The sequence below is a fragment of the Salminus brasiliensis genome, chromosome 22, assembly GCF_030463535.1.
Source record: "Salminus brasiliensis chromosome 22, fSalBra1.hap2, whole genome shotgun sequence".
Classification (NCBI taxonomy): domain Eukaryota; kingdom Metazoa; phylum Chordata; class Actinopteri; order Characiformes; family Bryconidae; genus Salminus; species Salminus brasiliensis.
The window spans coordinates 25,466,372-25,483,111 of record NC_132899.1 but is presented as its reverse complement, the minus strand read 5'-3'; the positions used below and the strand labels follow the sequence as shown (position 1 = coordinate 25,483,111).

At 41.8% G+C, this 16,740-nt stretch overlaps 1 protein-coding gene across 1 annotated transcript in view; it reads left to right on the top strand.

Annotated features, from left to right (window-relative positions):
- The first annotated feature begins 11,955 nt into the window (after positions 1 to 11,955).
- Positions 11,956 to 16,740, top strand: part of arid5b (AT-rich interaction domain 5B) — a 98,848-nt gene continuing 94,063 nt past the window's right edge. Inside the window, exons 1-2 of the mRNA XM_072667477.1 lie at positions 11,956 to 12,016; positions 12,349 to 12,603. Coding sequence (XP_072523578.1) covers positions 11,996 to 12,016; positions 12,349 to 12,603 — 276 coding nt within the window. The 5' untranslated portion in view covers positions 11,956 to 11,995. The remainder of the gene's footprint in view (positions 12,017 to 12,348; positions 12,604 to 16,740) is intronic.

Below are 16,740 nucleotides of genomic sequence, written 5' to 3'. Positions count from 1 at the left end.
AAGCCAGAAGAGGTTTCTCTTGCCAGTCCGTCAAAGTGCTGTGCATTTAATGTAATGGTTTTAATGAGATCCCTTAAACCTGTCTGTGTAGGCCTACACTTCAGTTCTTCACTCTCATTAACACAAAAAAGTTCTTAACTACATTAACAAAAAAAAAACAACCTAAAACTGAGCCCCGTGGGACTGAGCCCTGTGCTAGATGGTTACTGAATAATTCATAATCATAATCATCATGAGGACTAATAACTTAATAATAAACTTGGGGTTCAATGGGTTAAAAAGCCCAATTACATTCATATCAGTGTAAAATAAAAATCTGCCCACAACTCTTTTTGCCCTTCATTGCCGCTCATTAGTTGCAACATCATTCTAATTGCGTCATTCACGTTACATTAGTGCCATTTGTTTGGTTTTATGTATCCAAAACAACACATTCACACATGACCATTTTCCAAACTCTCTCTTTATCCATTGCAAATAAACAGCCGGCTATATGCTTGTTACTTTAGATGATTTCTGTTCTGATTGTGCCTCATTGAAAAAGCTGGTCAGGTTGAAGCACTGCTCATAATTTCAGTGTTGAACGGGCGGACGTAAACCGCTACAGACTAAATAGGTGGGGTATATGCAAATGCTCTTGTTTTTTTGTGACATCCAAAAAACTAAGAATTTCAAATGGACTGAATTTGCAGCTACGTTTTCGAACATTGCACTGTATGAGTCCTGGGTGTTTGTGTTGATGTTTACATAATGTGTAAATTGGTGGCTATGTTAGCATATATGCATAACATATAATAACTAACACATATGTAGAGCATTGGTAACCACGTTAGCATATATGCAAAACATATTACTAGCATATATGTATAGCCTTGGCAGCAATGGTAACATATATGTATAACATAATTACCAGCATGTATGTATAGCCGTGGCGGTAATGTTAGCATATAACATGTATATCATATAATAACTAGCATATATGCATAATATTTAATAACTAACATATATCTATAGCATTGACAGCAATGTTAGCATATATGTAAAACATATAATAACTAGCATATATGTTTAGCATTGGCAGCAATGTTAGCATATATGCATAACATATAACTTGGATATATGTATAGCATTGGCAGCAACATTAGTATATATGCAAAACATATAATAACTAGCATATATGTTTAGCATTGGCAGCAATGTTAGCATATATGCGTAACATATAACTAGAATATATGTATAGCATTGGCAGCAACGTTAGCATATATGCATAACATATAACTAGGATACATGTACAACACTGGCAGCAATGTTAGCATATATGTATAACATATGTATAGCATTGGCAGCATAGCATATATAATATATAGCATATATAAAAACTAGCATATATGTATAGCATTGGCAGCAACATTAGCATATATGCATAACATAATAATTAGCATTTATGTATAGCATTGGCAGGAACGTTAGCATATATGTATAACATAAGTAGGATTTATGTATAGCATTGGCAGCAACGTTAGCATATATGTATAACATAAGTAGGATATATGTATAGCATTGGCAGCAACATTAGCATATATGCATAACATATAATAATTAGCATTTATGTATAGCATTGGCAGCAACGTTAGCATATATGTATAACATAATTAGAATATATGTATAGCATTGGCAGCAACGTTAGCATATATGCATTAACATATAACTAGCATATATGTATAGCATTGACAGCAACATTAGTATATATGCATAACATAATAACTAGCATATATGTATAGCATTGGCAGCAACGTTAGCATATATGTATAACATAATTAGCATTTATGTATAGCATTGGCAGCAACGTTAGCATATATGTATAACATAATTAGAATATATGTATAGCATTGGCAGCAACGTTAGCATATATGTATAACATAATTAGAATATATGTATAGCATTGGCAGCAACGTTAGCATATATGCATTAACATATAACTAGCATATATGTATAGCATTGGCAGCAACGTTAGCATATATGTATAACATAATTAGAATATATGTATAGCATTGGCAGCAACGTTAGCATATATGCATTAACATATAACTAGCATATATGTATAGCATTGGCAGCAACGTTAGCATATATGTATAACATAATTAGAATATATGTATAGCAATGACAGCAACGTTAGCATATATGCATTAACATATAACTAGCATATATGTATAGCAGTGGCAGCAACGTTAGCATATATGTATAACATAATTAGAATATATGTATAGCATTGACAGCAACGTTAGCATATATGCATTAACATATAACTAGCATATATGTATAGCAGTGGCAGCAACGTTAGCATATATGTATAACATAATTAGAATATATGTATAGCATTGGCAGCAACGTTAGCATATATGCATTAACATATAACTAGCATATATGTATAGCATTGGCAGCAACGTTAGCATATATGCATAACATAATAATTAGCATATATGTATAGCATTGGCAGCAACGTTAGCATATATGTATAACATAATTAGAATATATGTATAGCATTGACAGCAACGTTAGCATATATGCATAACATAATAACTAGCATATATGTATAGCAGTGGCAGCAACGTTAGCATATATTTATAACCTACTCGAAACTAGAAAATATGTATAGCATATAATATTAAATGTTGACACTTTCTGACTGTCACTCAAGTGTATTTTTGACACCCCCCCCCCACCACCACCACACACACCCTGACTTTTAACCGAATACGATTTTGACACTTTACCAACTTTAACTTAAGTGCTGTTTGTCAGTACTTTTTCCAGCCCTCAGTAAGGCAAGGCAGCAGAATGAGAAATTTTAAACCACATCAAGGCCTGACTCTGCAGTTAGCCGCACTGCCTTGCAGCGTCTCTATTCCTCTCTCTCTCTCTCCCTCTCTCTCCGGCCTGCGTGTTGCTTAATCCATATTGGGATTGGGCTAGCGTTAAGGTTTATATAATGCAAAGCAGTTTTGTGCCTCTGTGACAGACGAAACGTGTGTTGTATAACAAGGCGAATAATGCATTTTTAATAACAATCCTTAAAGCGCGGGGGCTCCTTTGTAATGAATTGCATTATTACATGCAGGAGTTTGAATTATGCAAAGGCTTCGCTAGGCCTTGCACTGTATGGTAATGACTGTATCCACTGCTGCCTGCTCGGTAAGCATATTCATCCCGTGCGCAGAGGCACGATCAATCATGGCCACATCATAAAGAAAATAAAATAAAATAAAACAACATCTCCAATTAGCTTCATTTCAAAGGAAGGCCCTTTAAGCAGTAATACAATAAAATCCAATATGAGCCTGGATGATGGAGCGCGAGTGCAGCTGTAGGAGTAGACATGGATATTGATCTAATATTATCAGGCCGGTGTCATATTCTCCAAGGCACACATTGAGTGCTTGTCAGCAAATAGATTCATCTGACTCATGCAGTGAGGGAGGGAGGACAGGGAGGGCGCCATTCGTCCGGAACAGCGTGTCCTCTGCTCTGTTAACCTGTGATGCCCGAATATCACGGGTCACAAGGGCTGCTGTTTCCACCAGTTGTAATAATTGCCCAGGACTAAGAATTTTTTTTCCTGTTATGCAATAGAGCTTGGCATTCTCCTCTAACGACCTCTCAACCTCATAATCAGGACTTTTGGCACAACGTGTTGTTTTTAATTGTGTAAGTATTGGTATCAACAACACAAATATGCCTCATTAATATATTTCATTAAGGATTTACCTCCATAAATCCTAGGGGTCTGTATGTCTTGTATGTAGTTTCTCAACTTCCTCATACTTACATAAATTACATATTTTTACAGACATACATTTACAGAGTTTTATAGTCTTTACCGAGATAATAGGTCTTCTGCTTCAAGGGCTTAAGAGCAGGGCTCAGTTTAAGGGGGCATGCGAGGAGGTGATTTGCCCCCAGTTGAACAAACAAAAAAATCATCCTTCTTGTAAAACTGCAGCCCCCTCTGTTTCCGTGTCCAAGAAAGAAGACAAAGGTAAATTTACTTCTAATGTTGTGCTTTCCTGTCAACAGACAGGAGGTCATACTGAGCTTCCACCCTTGAAATGCTTTACCAAGCCTTTATTGCAGTTGCCTTCAGTTGCTGCTCATTTGTGGGACTTTCTGCTTTTAGTTCTGTCGTCAGGAAGTGAAAAGCATGCTCATTATCTTTCTGGGTCGTTAGCTTGCTATGCTGTGAAGCACCATTGTATTACTTTTGCAGAATTTTACCAACTCTGTGCAAAAAAAGTGTAGCTCTAAACACATCAGAACTTACAATGCTACTTCTACCACCAGTGGCACACTTCCATTGGTAGCCATGAACGCCCAAGCCATAATAGCGCCTCCGCCATGTTTAACAGATGGGTATTTCTTTGAATCTTGAACCTTGCTTTTCCTTCCTCATACTCAAGTTAATCTTGCTTTTGTCCATCCAAAGAGTCTTCCTTCAGTGGTTTGCATCTTGACGTAAACCCTCTGTGTTTGCTTTCATGAAATCATCTCTAGATTGTGGACTTTGGCAATGACATGTTCACCTCCTTTAGAGTAACCCTGACTTGACAAAGTGTTGTGAAGGGGCTTTTCTTCACCAAGGAAAGGATTCTGCCATCATTTACTTTAGTTGTCTTCCATGGTCTTCCAGGCTTTTTGGTGTTGCTGATTTCACCAGTGCATTCCTTCTTTTTAAGAATGTAACAAACTGTTGATTTAGCCACTCCTAAAGTTTGTACTCTCACTCTCTGAAGGTTGTTTTGTTTATGATGACCTTCGTCACTTGTATTGACACTTATTCTGACTGCATACTAAGAGTTCCCATTACCATCTATCAAATGCAAATTCAACACTTGTAAAGGTAAAAAGGTAAAGGTGCACGTATTTGTCCCATCTGTATTTAACCCATCTGGTAGTGAACACACTCACACACACACATGTGTTAGGGGCAGTGAGTACACACACACACCCAGAGTGGTGGGCAGCCAACTCCAGCGCCCGGGGAGCAGAGAGGGTAAAGGGCCTTGCTTAAGGGCCCAACAGTGGCAGCTTGCCGAGCCCGGGAATCGAACCCACAACCCTGTTATTGATAGCCCGGCGCTCTATCGATAACAGGGTTGTGGGTTCGATTCCCGGGCTCGACTCCACTCCAGACCTTTGTTCTCCTTATTTTTGTCATCAACCTGCTTATTAGTTAATTGTTCAATTAAAAATGGAAAGAAGTATGTAACTGGAATGAAATATAAAGCTGAACATCTACACGACAATCACATATTGATTGATTGCATATTGAAGGTGCTGTGCAAAGGCACTTTCCAAATACTTATGGACCTGACTATAAGACAAGGTGAGGTGTAACCTGCGGGTTATAATTTGCAGTTAAAACTGCCTTATTCAGTCTTATTACACACTTATTACACACACAGGTCTATTATACAGTAACTACAGGGACTTCTGTCTAAACTGGTGGGGCTACTCTTTGGTAATAGACGTTTCTAATAACGCTTTTGGCCAACCAGCAGTCCATAGACTGTTTAAGGGGTTAGAGTAAGAGAGTTCATTTGAAACAAAATGCTGTGCAATCAGATACCATATAATTTTAAGATGACCTGACATTCATATCAAGGCCTTCATATTGATAAAATGCTGTGACTTGCCTTCAACGTATCACAGTATAAGATGAGAAATGTCCAAGAAGTATCTTTCGAAAGTGTCTCCTGCCCTAAAAAATGTTCCCAATGTATAGAACCCACTCCACCGCAGGTTAAGAGATTAAAATATCTACAGAAAATGCTTTGTATCTTCTGTTGTTGCTCGGTTTGTATACTGTGACATTTGCTGAGTTTTAACAACGTTATCAGACAGTCACCAAGACAACTGGTGTAAAGGAAAGCTCTAAATATTCTGCCTGAGCATTCAAAGCAGCAAGAGGCGAGGCCTAATCTTCCCTGTGAATTCCTCTGTCGATCCCCAAATTAAAGCCATCCATCCATGTGTTAATGATAGCCCTCCGTCAAGTCGAGCTGATGACTATTACTTTCCACGGCCTCGCAGATAGACCAAGCCCCATTAACGAGAGTATTTATGATGTACTTATGGGTGTTTGCCTTTGCCAGCCGCATTGTCTGCAACAGAGGTGTTTTCCTCCCAAGCAAGCAGCGACCTGCAGTCGGCTTCTTTTCTGGGAAACCTACGAAGCGAATCGTTTTTCGAGAGCTGAACGGACGCCGGTTGTAACGTCCTGCGGGAGTCCATGTTTCGCTTCTCTGGGAAGAGATGAAGTGCAAGGAGGGCATGTGGTTCTCATCATTACTGTAGTATGGAGAACAGCAGACGTGCTCGGCCAAGTCATAATAATATAGAATGGCTGAAAACTGGGAAAGATTTTATCTCCATGTGAGAAATTAGTCATGAGTTTTTCACGATCAGGAGTCTTTCTTCTTAATGGCCTAGAGATCAAGAAGTGGTTTGGAGGGGGGGGGGGGTTGTTAGGTGGAGGGAAATTAATACAAACCACATGAAACAGTGACATGAAACAGTGTCTCCGTTTGGTAGGGGAGGTTGTTTTTAACCATTGCTGAAGAGTATTCGTTTCTCCTTCAGTGTATGTTCAAGATAACCTGCAGATAAGGGTGACTGATGCCTGCCTTTGAAGAACATAATGATATTGCTTATAATGACTTTGCTATTTTTAGGGCGTTGCATTCACTGCCTATTGTCATTGCGCCTGCCAATTCCATAGATCATCTTGTTTACTTGTGTCGTTGCATCCAAACGATGACAAAAAAAAATAAAGGAACAGATGGTGCTTATAAGGATGATTGATAGACGCTCTTAACGTCCTGGCCATCTTTTTACGGTAAATTGGTGCAGTGAGAGATTAGGAATATTTGGTTCCCATAGCTAATAAATAAATAAACAACGGGGCGAATCCAGAGCGGGCGGCCTGTTCTCGTCTGATCTTCTCCTTATATGGCTTTCTATGGCCCAGTGTGCTGCTCCACACATGTGCTTTAAACATATATTCATCTGTTACTCAGATCTGGCAGCCCTTTCTGCCTTTTTTTCCCTTCTTCTTTGGCCCAGAACTGAAGACTGCTCAGTGGATGGCACAATTTCTATAACCAATTGTGTTTGTGGGCGAGCGACCGAAAATAGGCATTATTCATTTCACATTATCGAGGCATGCACACATAAAAGCTTCTAATCTGCAGTGGATGCTAAATATCAGCACACACACAGACACACGGTCGTCAAACCTAAATGTAACCAACGTTTATATAGACACAGAAGGTAAATATTTTCAAGAGAATTTTCCGTCAGGCAACGGTAAGCGGACCCCTGCAGTTTATTAGGTCTTCACCTGCAATAAAGGACTACTAATCACCAAGCAAATAAATGTTCACAGATACACCCTGAGTCCAAACGTTTGTGAACACACCTTCTTATTAGTGAATTAAGGTGCACCCACTGCTGACACAGGTGTTCAAATGTGCACACACACACACACACAGCTTTTATAATCTCCATAGAAACACACTGACAGTACAATTGGATGCTCTGGAGCAGCTGCACCTGACCTTGAGGTCACCGTGCCTAATGCCTAAAGGTTTAGGCCTCCCCGGGATTGGGTTGTGATGCAGTGGAGCTGTGTTCTCTGGAGTGATGGAGCTCCATCCATACCTTCAAGATGAATGGGAATGGGGGGCATTTGTGATCCAGAACTAATCACTGAACATGAGTACCTCAGGGTTGCTACACATTGTCCATTTCAAAATCCCATACTTGCCCAGACTTTTTTTTGTACTTTTCCAGCTTGTTGTTTTGAATCCTGGTCTTATCTTGGAATGGCTCAAGAGCATCCAGATTCTGTGTGCAAAACATACTCATGACAATTTGCTTATATGATCAAATTATTTGTAAAAGTCACAATTTTTCATTTTTTGAACACTTAATAGGGCCAATATTTCAATATCCCTTTTGCATTATTCCATACTGATTCAGACCTGGAAATGACTAACATCAAATTCCATACTTTTCTACGCTGCATTGGAACCCCGTTAGCTGACCTCACTAACATTCTGGTTGCTGAATTCAATGTATCGAGTCCAGAAGGCTGTTGCTGCAGCAGAGGTGGGCAGACTCATTTTAACCCAGTTAAAACACTGGATGAGCAGGTGTCCACAAACTTTTGGCTTTACTCAATCTGCATAGGTGGAACTGGAGCAATTTGGGGGATCGCAGTACCTGATTCCTGCCACTGGCGGCAGTGTGGAACTCACAGTGATTGTCATTAATTTATATGTTATCTCCAAAGGGGAGAAAGGAGAGGGGGGAAAAAAACTGCTGACATGCTTTTCGCTCCCACCCTGCGAATTACTAACGGTTAGGTGAGCAGCATTTGAATGGCCTGGAGCAATCTCTTTAAATGCTTTCTCACTCCAACTCCAAACTAGTCTGTGAAACCGGAGAGGACAATGTATAATTATATTGCACCTGATAAAGAAGTGAGGAAGTATACTAATGCGTTTGGCGGAGTCTGAATGGTAATGCACTTTGCTGTTTGATGCCTATTTGAAGCTTGATTGGCATAGAAATCAACTATTTTATATATTCCATTGCTCCAAAAGAACAGATACTATGTGGATCAATGGAGTGTTAACCTGGAGAGCACTTATCCATCTAGAATAACATATTGACACACCATGCACACACACACACACAGGCAGAAGGAATTCAATTTTTCCCCCCACAAGCTCTCAAACTGCAAATGTGCCTTGCAGCTCCGAAAGAAGGATTAGGCTATCAATCTACTCTACTCATATTGTCACCGGGCTGGAGAAATCCATGCTGCACGGCAGATACTGAAGCGCACAATCTGTAAAGCAAATCATTCTTAACGTTGTTGTCCTGCTCATTTATTATAATGATGAGAGAGAGAACAATATTTAGAAGTGCTTGTAAAGCCAGAAATAGCCTGAACAGCTTGACTTCCTTGGAATAAAACATGAAATTTAACATCTGCCATCTATAGGGAGTCTATGGAGGACCACAGAAATCCCCCAGATTGATAATTGAACCTTAAAAGCACAGTTCAGGACAGTTCAGCACAGATCAGGACAGATCAGGACAGTTTTGCGCTGCATCTCCATAATTCAACAGCACATTCTTTTCACTTTCCCTTTTCCCTTACATATGACTTTGAGCACCAGGCTTATCAAAGGCCTCAGACATTTGGTAAAACTGTCTGCACATGCACTCTCAGCATCCCACCCGATGACTGAAGAACGATGACAAAATCGTTCGACAAAATTTTCACCAGTAAAATATCTCCAGTGAGATTGTGCCAGATGCTTTAGCATGTCGGGCCCTGAGAGGAAGCGAAGCCCCTGCAGGGTCGTTCCTCGCCCCCCTCGTGTCAGCATGTGACAGCACAGAACCTTAGGTCTGCGCCGGATGATTGATGGCACGGCTGAATGCTCTCGCTCTTACCGCTCACTGTCTCAAATAAAGGAGCTTAATCATTGCTCGACATGACTGCGCCATGCCCTCCTCCAATCACAAAGGTCTGCCGTTATGCCGTAGCTGGTATTGTAAAGTGTCGTGTTACACTGTTTAGGCTATTATATTGCTGCCAGACTTGAAAAGTCTATATCCTACATTATACTTTTGTATTGCGCTGGAAGTCCACTTTTGACACTTTTATAGACACATTTATGAGCCGAACAGATTTCAAAAAATTATTTGACCAAACATTAATTTTACTTAAAGCTATTTGAACCTCTCTTTTGAAGCTTTTGAACTGAAATCTGGTTTTGGACTGCTATGGAAACAACCTCCGACCAGCCGTCCTGTATTATGGACGAAAACACTGGATGGGTGGGGCTACAATACTACTATAGGCCAATTAGGTGTATACATGCAAATGACTTGGCTTTGTGACATCACAAAAAAATGAGCTGTTTGATGTTCCATAAACGCGCTGTGCTACAGTGTTCACACCACACCGTGCTCCTTAATTTGAAAAAGGAAGCAAGGGAAGTTCAGTTTTGCATGTGACAGGCCCTTTAATATAGAGGGCAATCCTGTTTTTTACTATTCTGTAAAAAATCTATCAGGATTGATATACATTGTTATTACACTCTGCTGGTACCATGCTACCTACATCAGCCTACACTGCCAATTAAATTACAGCAGTCAGTCATTTTTACGAACACATTTCTGTGTAGCTGGCTGAAACTTCTCCTCCAGCTATATGTAGTGTAAAGTGGATTTTACATTCTGCTTCATCAGTTCTTCTATCTAACTCATTCTCGGTTTGCTTTATAGCGGCTTTGAAGACCAGCCCCCATGATCTGATCTGCTTGCATATGAAAGACTAAAAAATCTTTCAGACTTCAGTTCAGTTTCTCTCCATGTAACTCCTGCTTTTTCTTCCCCACAATGGTTAACCCCATCGGCTCAAGTTTCTTGTGACTGCCATCTCCAATCTACAATTACAAGCCGTTCTCCTCGTGACTCGAGATAAAACATTGCATAAGACACACACACACAAACACACACACACACACACAAAACGCTGACGTAAACGCTACATCCTGTAATTTAGGCTATAGGCTAGTTGATATGCTGCAACTTTTTTTTCCCCTCTTCGTGGCACTGACGAAGAATTTCTTCGAAATTTCGGAGGAAATACCCCATTAACATCGACACTACTTTTAAAAACGCATCCTAAATCTCTCCATCTCTCAATTATTGATTAACTGCTCGCCGACATAACAGAGAGCTATACCTTTATGTCCTCGCTGTTTGAATGCCCGACAAATAGCAACAGCCCTATTTCGAGGTTCCTCCTGAAACTGCATGGCTTTGTATTTTTATTTATTTACTTATTGTCTTTTTTTTAATTATTGATTGATTTTTTTTTTATTATAAATAAATAAATAAATAAACACCAGTCCACTGTAAATGAAGTCATTATGCAGCCTGTATTAGACAGCAGATACGACACGGCTCCATTACGGGCTGGTGTTCTGATTAAATATTGTCATTAAGAAAAATGCAGGCAGTCTGTTGGTTTTAAAGGACGGTCGTGCTCGTTATGTCATTTCGTTGGGAGAACCTGTTCGACACTGGTCGTATGATCATTATCAATCCCCCTAATGGCAGCGATTCAGAGAAGAAGCGGCAGCGTTCACTGCTCATTAATAACAGCACAGATCGAGAGCTTTCTGGATGCAGTGTTTCTTAATATCTTTTTTTTTTTTTTTTTTTTTTTGCTGTTGTTCGAAATCCGACCGATCTGCGCTGTGCGGCGGGTCGTGCGATCATCGCGAAAGAGAAATCTCAGTTACAATACGCCACAAAAGCAGAATAGAGATATACACAGAAGAGAAAATGAAATAAAATTGGAGAAGAGCGCCCCTGAATCTCTGCAGGTCTGCAGGAAATGCTCTCTTTATTACACACACACATATACAACGTCCTCGACACAGGTCCTCGCAGATGCATACACACATATTTGTACATATTACGATATTGTCGCCACAAATACGACTTTAAAAAAATCATCACCCGCTATAATCATTTACTGCCGTTTATACGAGCCTGGCGAAGCGCAGTGCTCAGTGTTAAAACGTCCGTAACATTTATGAATCGACATCGGTGTCCTTGTTACTCGGGCGGACTCGCTCGTCCGCACCGTGTTTAGAATTTAATATGATCGTTTCGGGCACGGAGCGTCGCCGAAAGGGCGAGAAACGAAACGGCGACGTGTGAAAAAATATTGGATCTCCATTCCGCACATTTTATGTCCCTCGAGTTTGCTCGGCGTCGATCTCATATTGGGAGCCTGCGAGCTGCCGGCGGCGCAGATATTTCGCCCTTTCAGGACCGCGCAGCGATCCATTCAAGCCAACAAGTTTGGAGTGAATGTTGAGTTTAATCAATTCAGAGCGTCGAGATGGAGCCCAACTCACTCACGGTATTATCATCATCTGCCGCGATTATACCTGCTTTTCCTTCATATAAAGCGATGACAGATGTGTTTATAGCGCACACAGCCTTAGCTGGGTGCTGCTGAAGCGATGTGGGCAACTCGAGCTGAAAAGTTAACATTTTATTACTCATTATTGTGTTATCAGTGCTGAATGGTGGTGCTCTGTTTATGTCTCGCTGCTCGTGTTTTCGCGGCGGTTGGAGATGATGGTTATTGTAGTCTTCTGTGCGTTCGTGTTTGGACGAGTTGAATTGGGGATTTTAAAAATGGAAATGTGGAAAATTAATGACTTGTTTGTGTTTTCTCTCCTCCCGCAGTGGGTAGGCTCGCCTTGTGGTCTGCACGGACCGTACATTTTCTACAAGGCGTTCAGGTTTAACCTTGAAGGCAAAGCGAGGATTTTATCGCTCGGCGACTTTTTCTTCGTGAGGTGTAAACCCGGGGACCCGGTGTGCATAGCGGAGCTCCAGCTGCTGTGGGAGGAAAGGACGAGCAAGCAACTTTTATCCAGCTCCAAACTTTATTTTCTCCCTGAAGACACTCCCCAGGGACGGACTGTCACTCACGGCGAGGTAATCACACCTTTATTGTGCTCTCTGCTTCTCTCGTTTCCTGCTTCGTAACGCGTTTGATACTCTTTCCACACTTGCTAATCGATGAAACACGACCTCTATGTGTGTGCGGTGTATACGAGAGAGAGAGAGTGTGTGTGTGTGTGTGTGTGTGTGTAGCTGGCTTTTTCATGTCTATTCCGCTTTCTGTTCGCTGCTTGCGCTGAAGAAACGGCTCTACATGAGGCGATTTCCTCTCATTTTTGTCATTTCGGACAGATATTTCTAAACTAAGATCCTATCTGCTCTGATAAATAACGCCTGGCTCTCTGTGGTGAGACCCACATATGAATGTCCCTCGTTATGTGTGTGTTTAGCCGCCCCCCCCCCCCTCACTCTGCTCCTCCACACACACAGAATATGAACATTAGCAACTTTGAAGGTTGTGGTTTTGTTAAAGTTGTGCCAGTGTGGTCTGTTTTTGGCACAGCGCCGTGTCATATAGCTACAACAGTGCGGAAATTACGAAAGGCTAGAGAGGCTCAGGGTGAGCTAATATACAGTACTGGCAGCGCTGCACATGCCCGAGCGGGGGAAACACAACAGTAAGCAAAGGACGAGCATTTTTAACTCGTTCTGGGAAGAAAAAAGAAAAAGCGGATCATATGTAAACGTTAACACGAGCATAACATGCAGTGTGTGTGTGTGTGTGTGTGTGTGTGTGTGTATATAAATCACCCGCTACTGTTATGCGCGCGACGTTAGCGCTGCTGTTATTGCTGTTGTTATTACCGCAGTCGAACAAACGCTTTTTAGGACGAATCGATGAATAATGGCAAAGCTGATCTGATCGAGGCTGCGCTGCCTTAAAGGCATCGGGTGACATTTATGAAGGTTATTGTGTCAGAAGTGCTGCAGCCTTAGTGCTGTGTCGCAGACGCCAACACGGGCTGTGCATATCTAAGCGATCTGTAGAAAACGAGGGGAATAAATGTCCATTTGTCATGGGGATTTAACCCTCCACATACTGACCGTGTTTAGTTTTCTCCTTCATCTCCTCCCCCTGCCTCCCTCCCCTCTCCCCAATTGTGTTGCAATACATGCTTTTTTATTTTCTGTCCAACCAGCTGCTGGCTTACATGGTCTGTACCTGTTTTGTCTTGCTCTGCCAGTGTAATCAGAGAGGCAGGAGACAAAAAGTCAGTGTTGAACTTTTTTTTATTGTACTTTTCCTCCCCTCTCCCGAGGATTTGGGTATCAAATGTTCCGTTCATAATAAGCAACAGGTTTGAAACAGTGTGCGGAAGCCTCGCATGTGAATCCAATCGAGGATATTGAAATGTGGGCTGAAGGCACGGTGGGGAGGGCTGGTGTTTTTTTGGGCACTGTCAATAGTAGCGATAGTATTGGGTATCAAAAGCGCGCCGAGCTGTTGACACAACAGAATGAGGTGGAATTGAGGGGTGGGGGGACATTAGGACTTAACGCTCTGTTTGTTCACTTGATCAGACCCCTGTCCTCTTTCCAATTTGATACAAGACCCCCCCCCTCTTCCCCTCCCCTCTTCTCCTCCCCTTCCAGCAACCTTGGCACCCCCCCTCCTCACCTCCCACTCTCCCACCCCCTGCTCAAGAGCAATGGCAATTATTTGCTTTTCAAATTTATTACGCGCTTCCGATTGCTGATCTGGACACGGACAGAAAGACAGAGCAAAAAAAAGAGAGAGCGAGAAAGACAGAGAGAGAGAGAGCGAGAGAGAGCGATATAGGATTACAAGGCCCAAGGACAATGCTCTCGACTTTTTCAGGCTGTTAGCCTACTTCACAGCGCAGGGGAAAGAGATTTTTATCTGTCAGCAGCTGCCGGCCGCCTATTTTTAGGTGGAATAGACGTGTTTAGTCGCGTTTTGCCTAGTCCGCCTGCGCTCCAGTCCTGGACCAAGACCCGAGAGGGATACACATCGGTCTTTTGTACTGCGTGTCCTTTATGTAGTTGCTAAATGAGACATGCAACATTTAAATAACAATGAGATTGAGTGTCAACCCAACCCCAACCACCTGCAGTAACGTGAGCCGCACAGCGCCTCCGCCTCTGCCGGGCTCGGTGCACTCAGCAGATTGTCCAATTAAATTACATTTGCATTTGCACCCAGCACTGCGTCTCCATAAAGTCAGTGTGGGAGAACATGGGGCTGTCATTTTATATATATTTTTTAATGTTTTTTTGTTTTTTGTTTTTTTTTTGGTCACGCTGGGACGTCTTGTTCTTATAATAAATGATACACAGCAACACTTTTAAGATACTCCCCCCTCGAGCATTTGGAAGACATCGTTTTTGTTTTTAGCCAAAACCACATTCCTGCAATGAGTGCTCGCAAGAATAGGGCCGATAATCGGCTTTCACCCAAAATGACAGCCAATGTGCTAATGTTTAGTGTGTGTGTGTGTGTATGCGAGCAGTAAATAGCAATGATTGCTGGGATAAAAGCAGGGCACTGTGTTTCCAGATGCTTTTTTGTTTCTACACCCAGGTGATGTAATTTCCCCTCTGGCTGGAGTTAGTCATTCATTAGGAGGATAGCAGTGGTGGCTGTAACAGCGCAAGGGCCCGCAGTGTTGTCTCTCTCTCTCTCTCTCGCTCTCGCTCTCCCCCCCCCCCCCCCCCTCTCTGGCACTCGGCCTATAGAATTTAACACTTAGGCCTTGAGCCTAGAGAGGGCAACATTACACTCTCGTTCAGACGTGCTGATTCTACTTTGTGGAGCTAACTGACTGTATCTGCTCTCGCAGGCCTTCGCAAACACGATTCCTTGAGCACTGTTGATATTCCTCTAGCGGAGTTATCTTGCTGCTCTAATTATTTTACCTCATCTTCCCTTTCATCTCTCTGGATTGGATCTCTACGAGAGAGTTGAGCTGCGGTTTTTGTTGCTGTTTTTCTAAGGGTTTTTCTGTGTGTGTGTTTGTGATTATTCATTAGAGAGAATATATCTGATTTAGCAAGAAAAATGTTTTCGGCCGCTCCCACAGTGGGCTTTTTTTCCCTCTTTCTTTCTCTCTCTCTCTCTCTCTCTCTCTCTCTCTCTCTCGTATTTAATTGGACCCAGTTGTTCTGCAGCTTTGTTGCTCGGTTGCTCGTAATATCAGCGCTTTGGCAGGAGCGAGAGCTGCGTCGACATTGGCAATAGTCTTGAATAGCGCTTATGTGACATAAGGGCAGAACTAAATGGGGGTTTGCGTATTATAAATAGGTTCCATATCAGATTCCAGCAAGCGCCAAACGCTTTCTCTATCTCGCCATAGTTTGCATAGCTGCATGTAACCTGCAGCGCTGCGCACAGGCAGACGCAGCGCGTGGATTGATAGTGGCCATGCATTTGCATACAATCTCCATATTGTCTATGCGCTGTTGCATTGGAGTGGATCTAGGGAACAGTGGTAATGTCTAATTAGTTACTTCTTTCCCTGCTGTTATTGGAGCAACAGAAGGAAAAAAAAAACACAGCTAGGCCTTTGAGCCCGGGACTATTGCGGAGGTGCATTTGTGGCAGAAATCCAAACCCGTCTTTTCTGCCTGGCAGAAGTCCATGTTTGTGTTTTGAATGCCTGGGACATATTTATAGTTCAAATGAGCTCATCAGTCTCTCTCTTTCTTTTTTTATTTTTCTCTCTCCCGGAAGGTAACATTCTTTTCTTTAACTTGAGGTTCTTGCGCTTCACCTAAGCTGGAGAATGTGACACACAAGTGGCTGATATTGCTTGGCTAGATCACCTGGTCGCAGTCGAAAGTAAAAACTGGCTTGCCTGGCTGACGCTGAGGGAGTGCTGCTGGGTAGAGCTGTGCAGTAATGAGAGCTCAGTACTTGTTCAGTGATGTTAGTAAGTTTTGCAAACAAGTTCTTGCTTTCAGTACCTTCAGTTCCCAATAAAAACAAGCTATTGTTGGTATATAAGTTGCACACTCTTAAAAAAGGGTTCTATTGGAAAAGCAATGACTTTATGTAGGCCCATGATAACGGAAGGAAACATTAGAGGATTTAAATGTGTTGTGGAAGATGCTTTTTGAAGATTCTGTTATTGTGTTACAAGTCTAATGACTTTTTCCTTGTCAGAATATGTAGAGATGTAGAACCATTTGTTCTGCATTTAATCCAGTTAA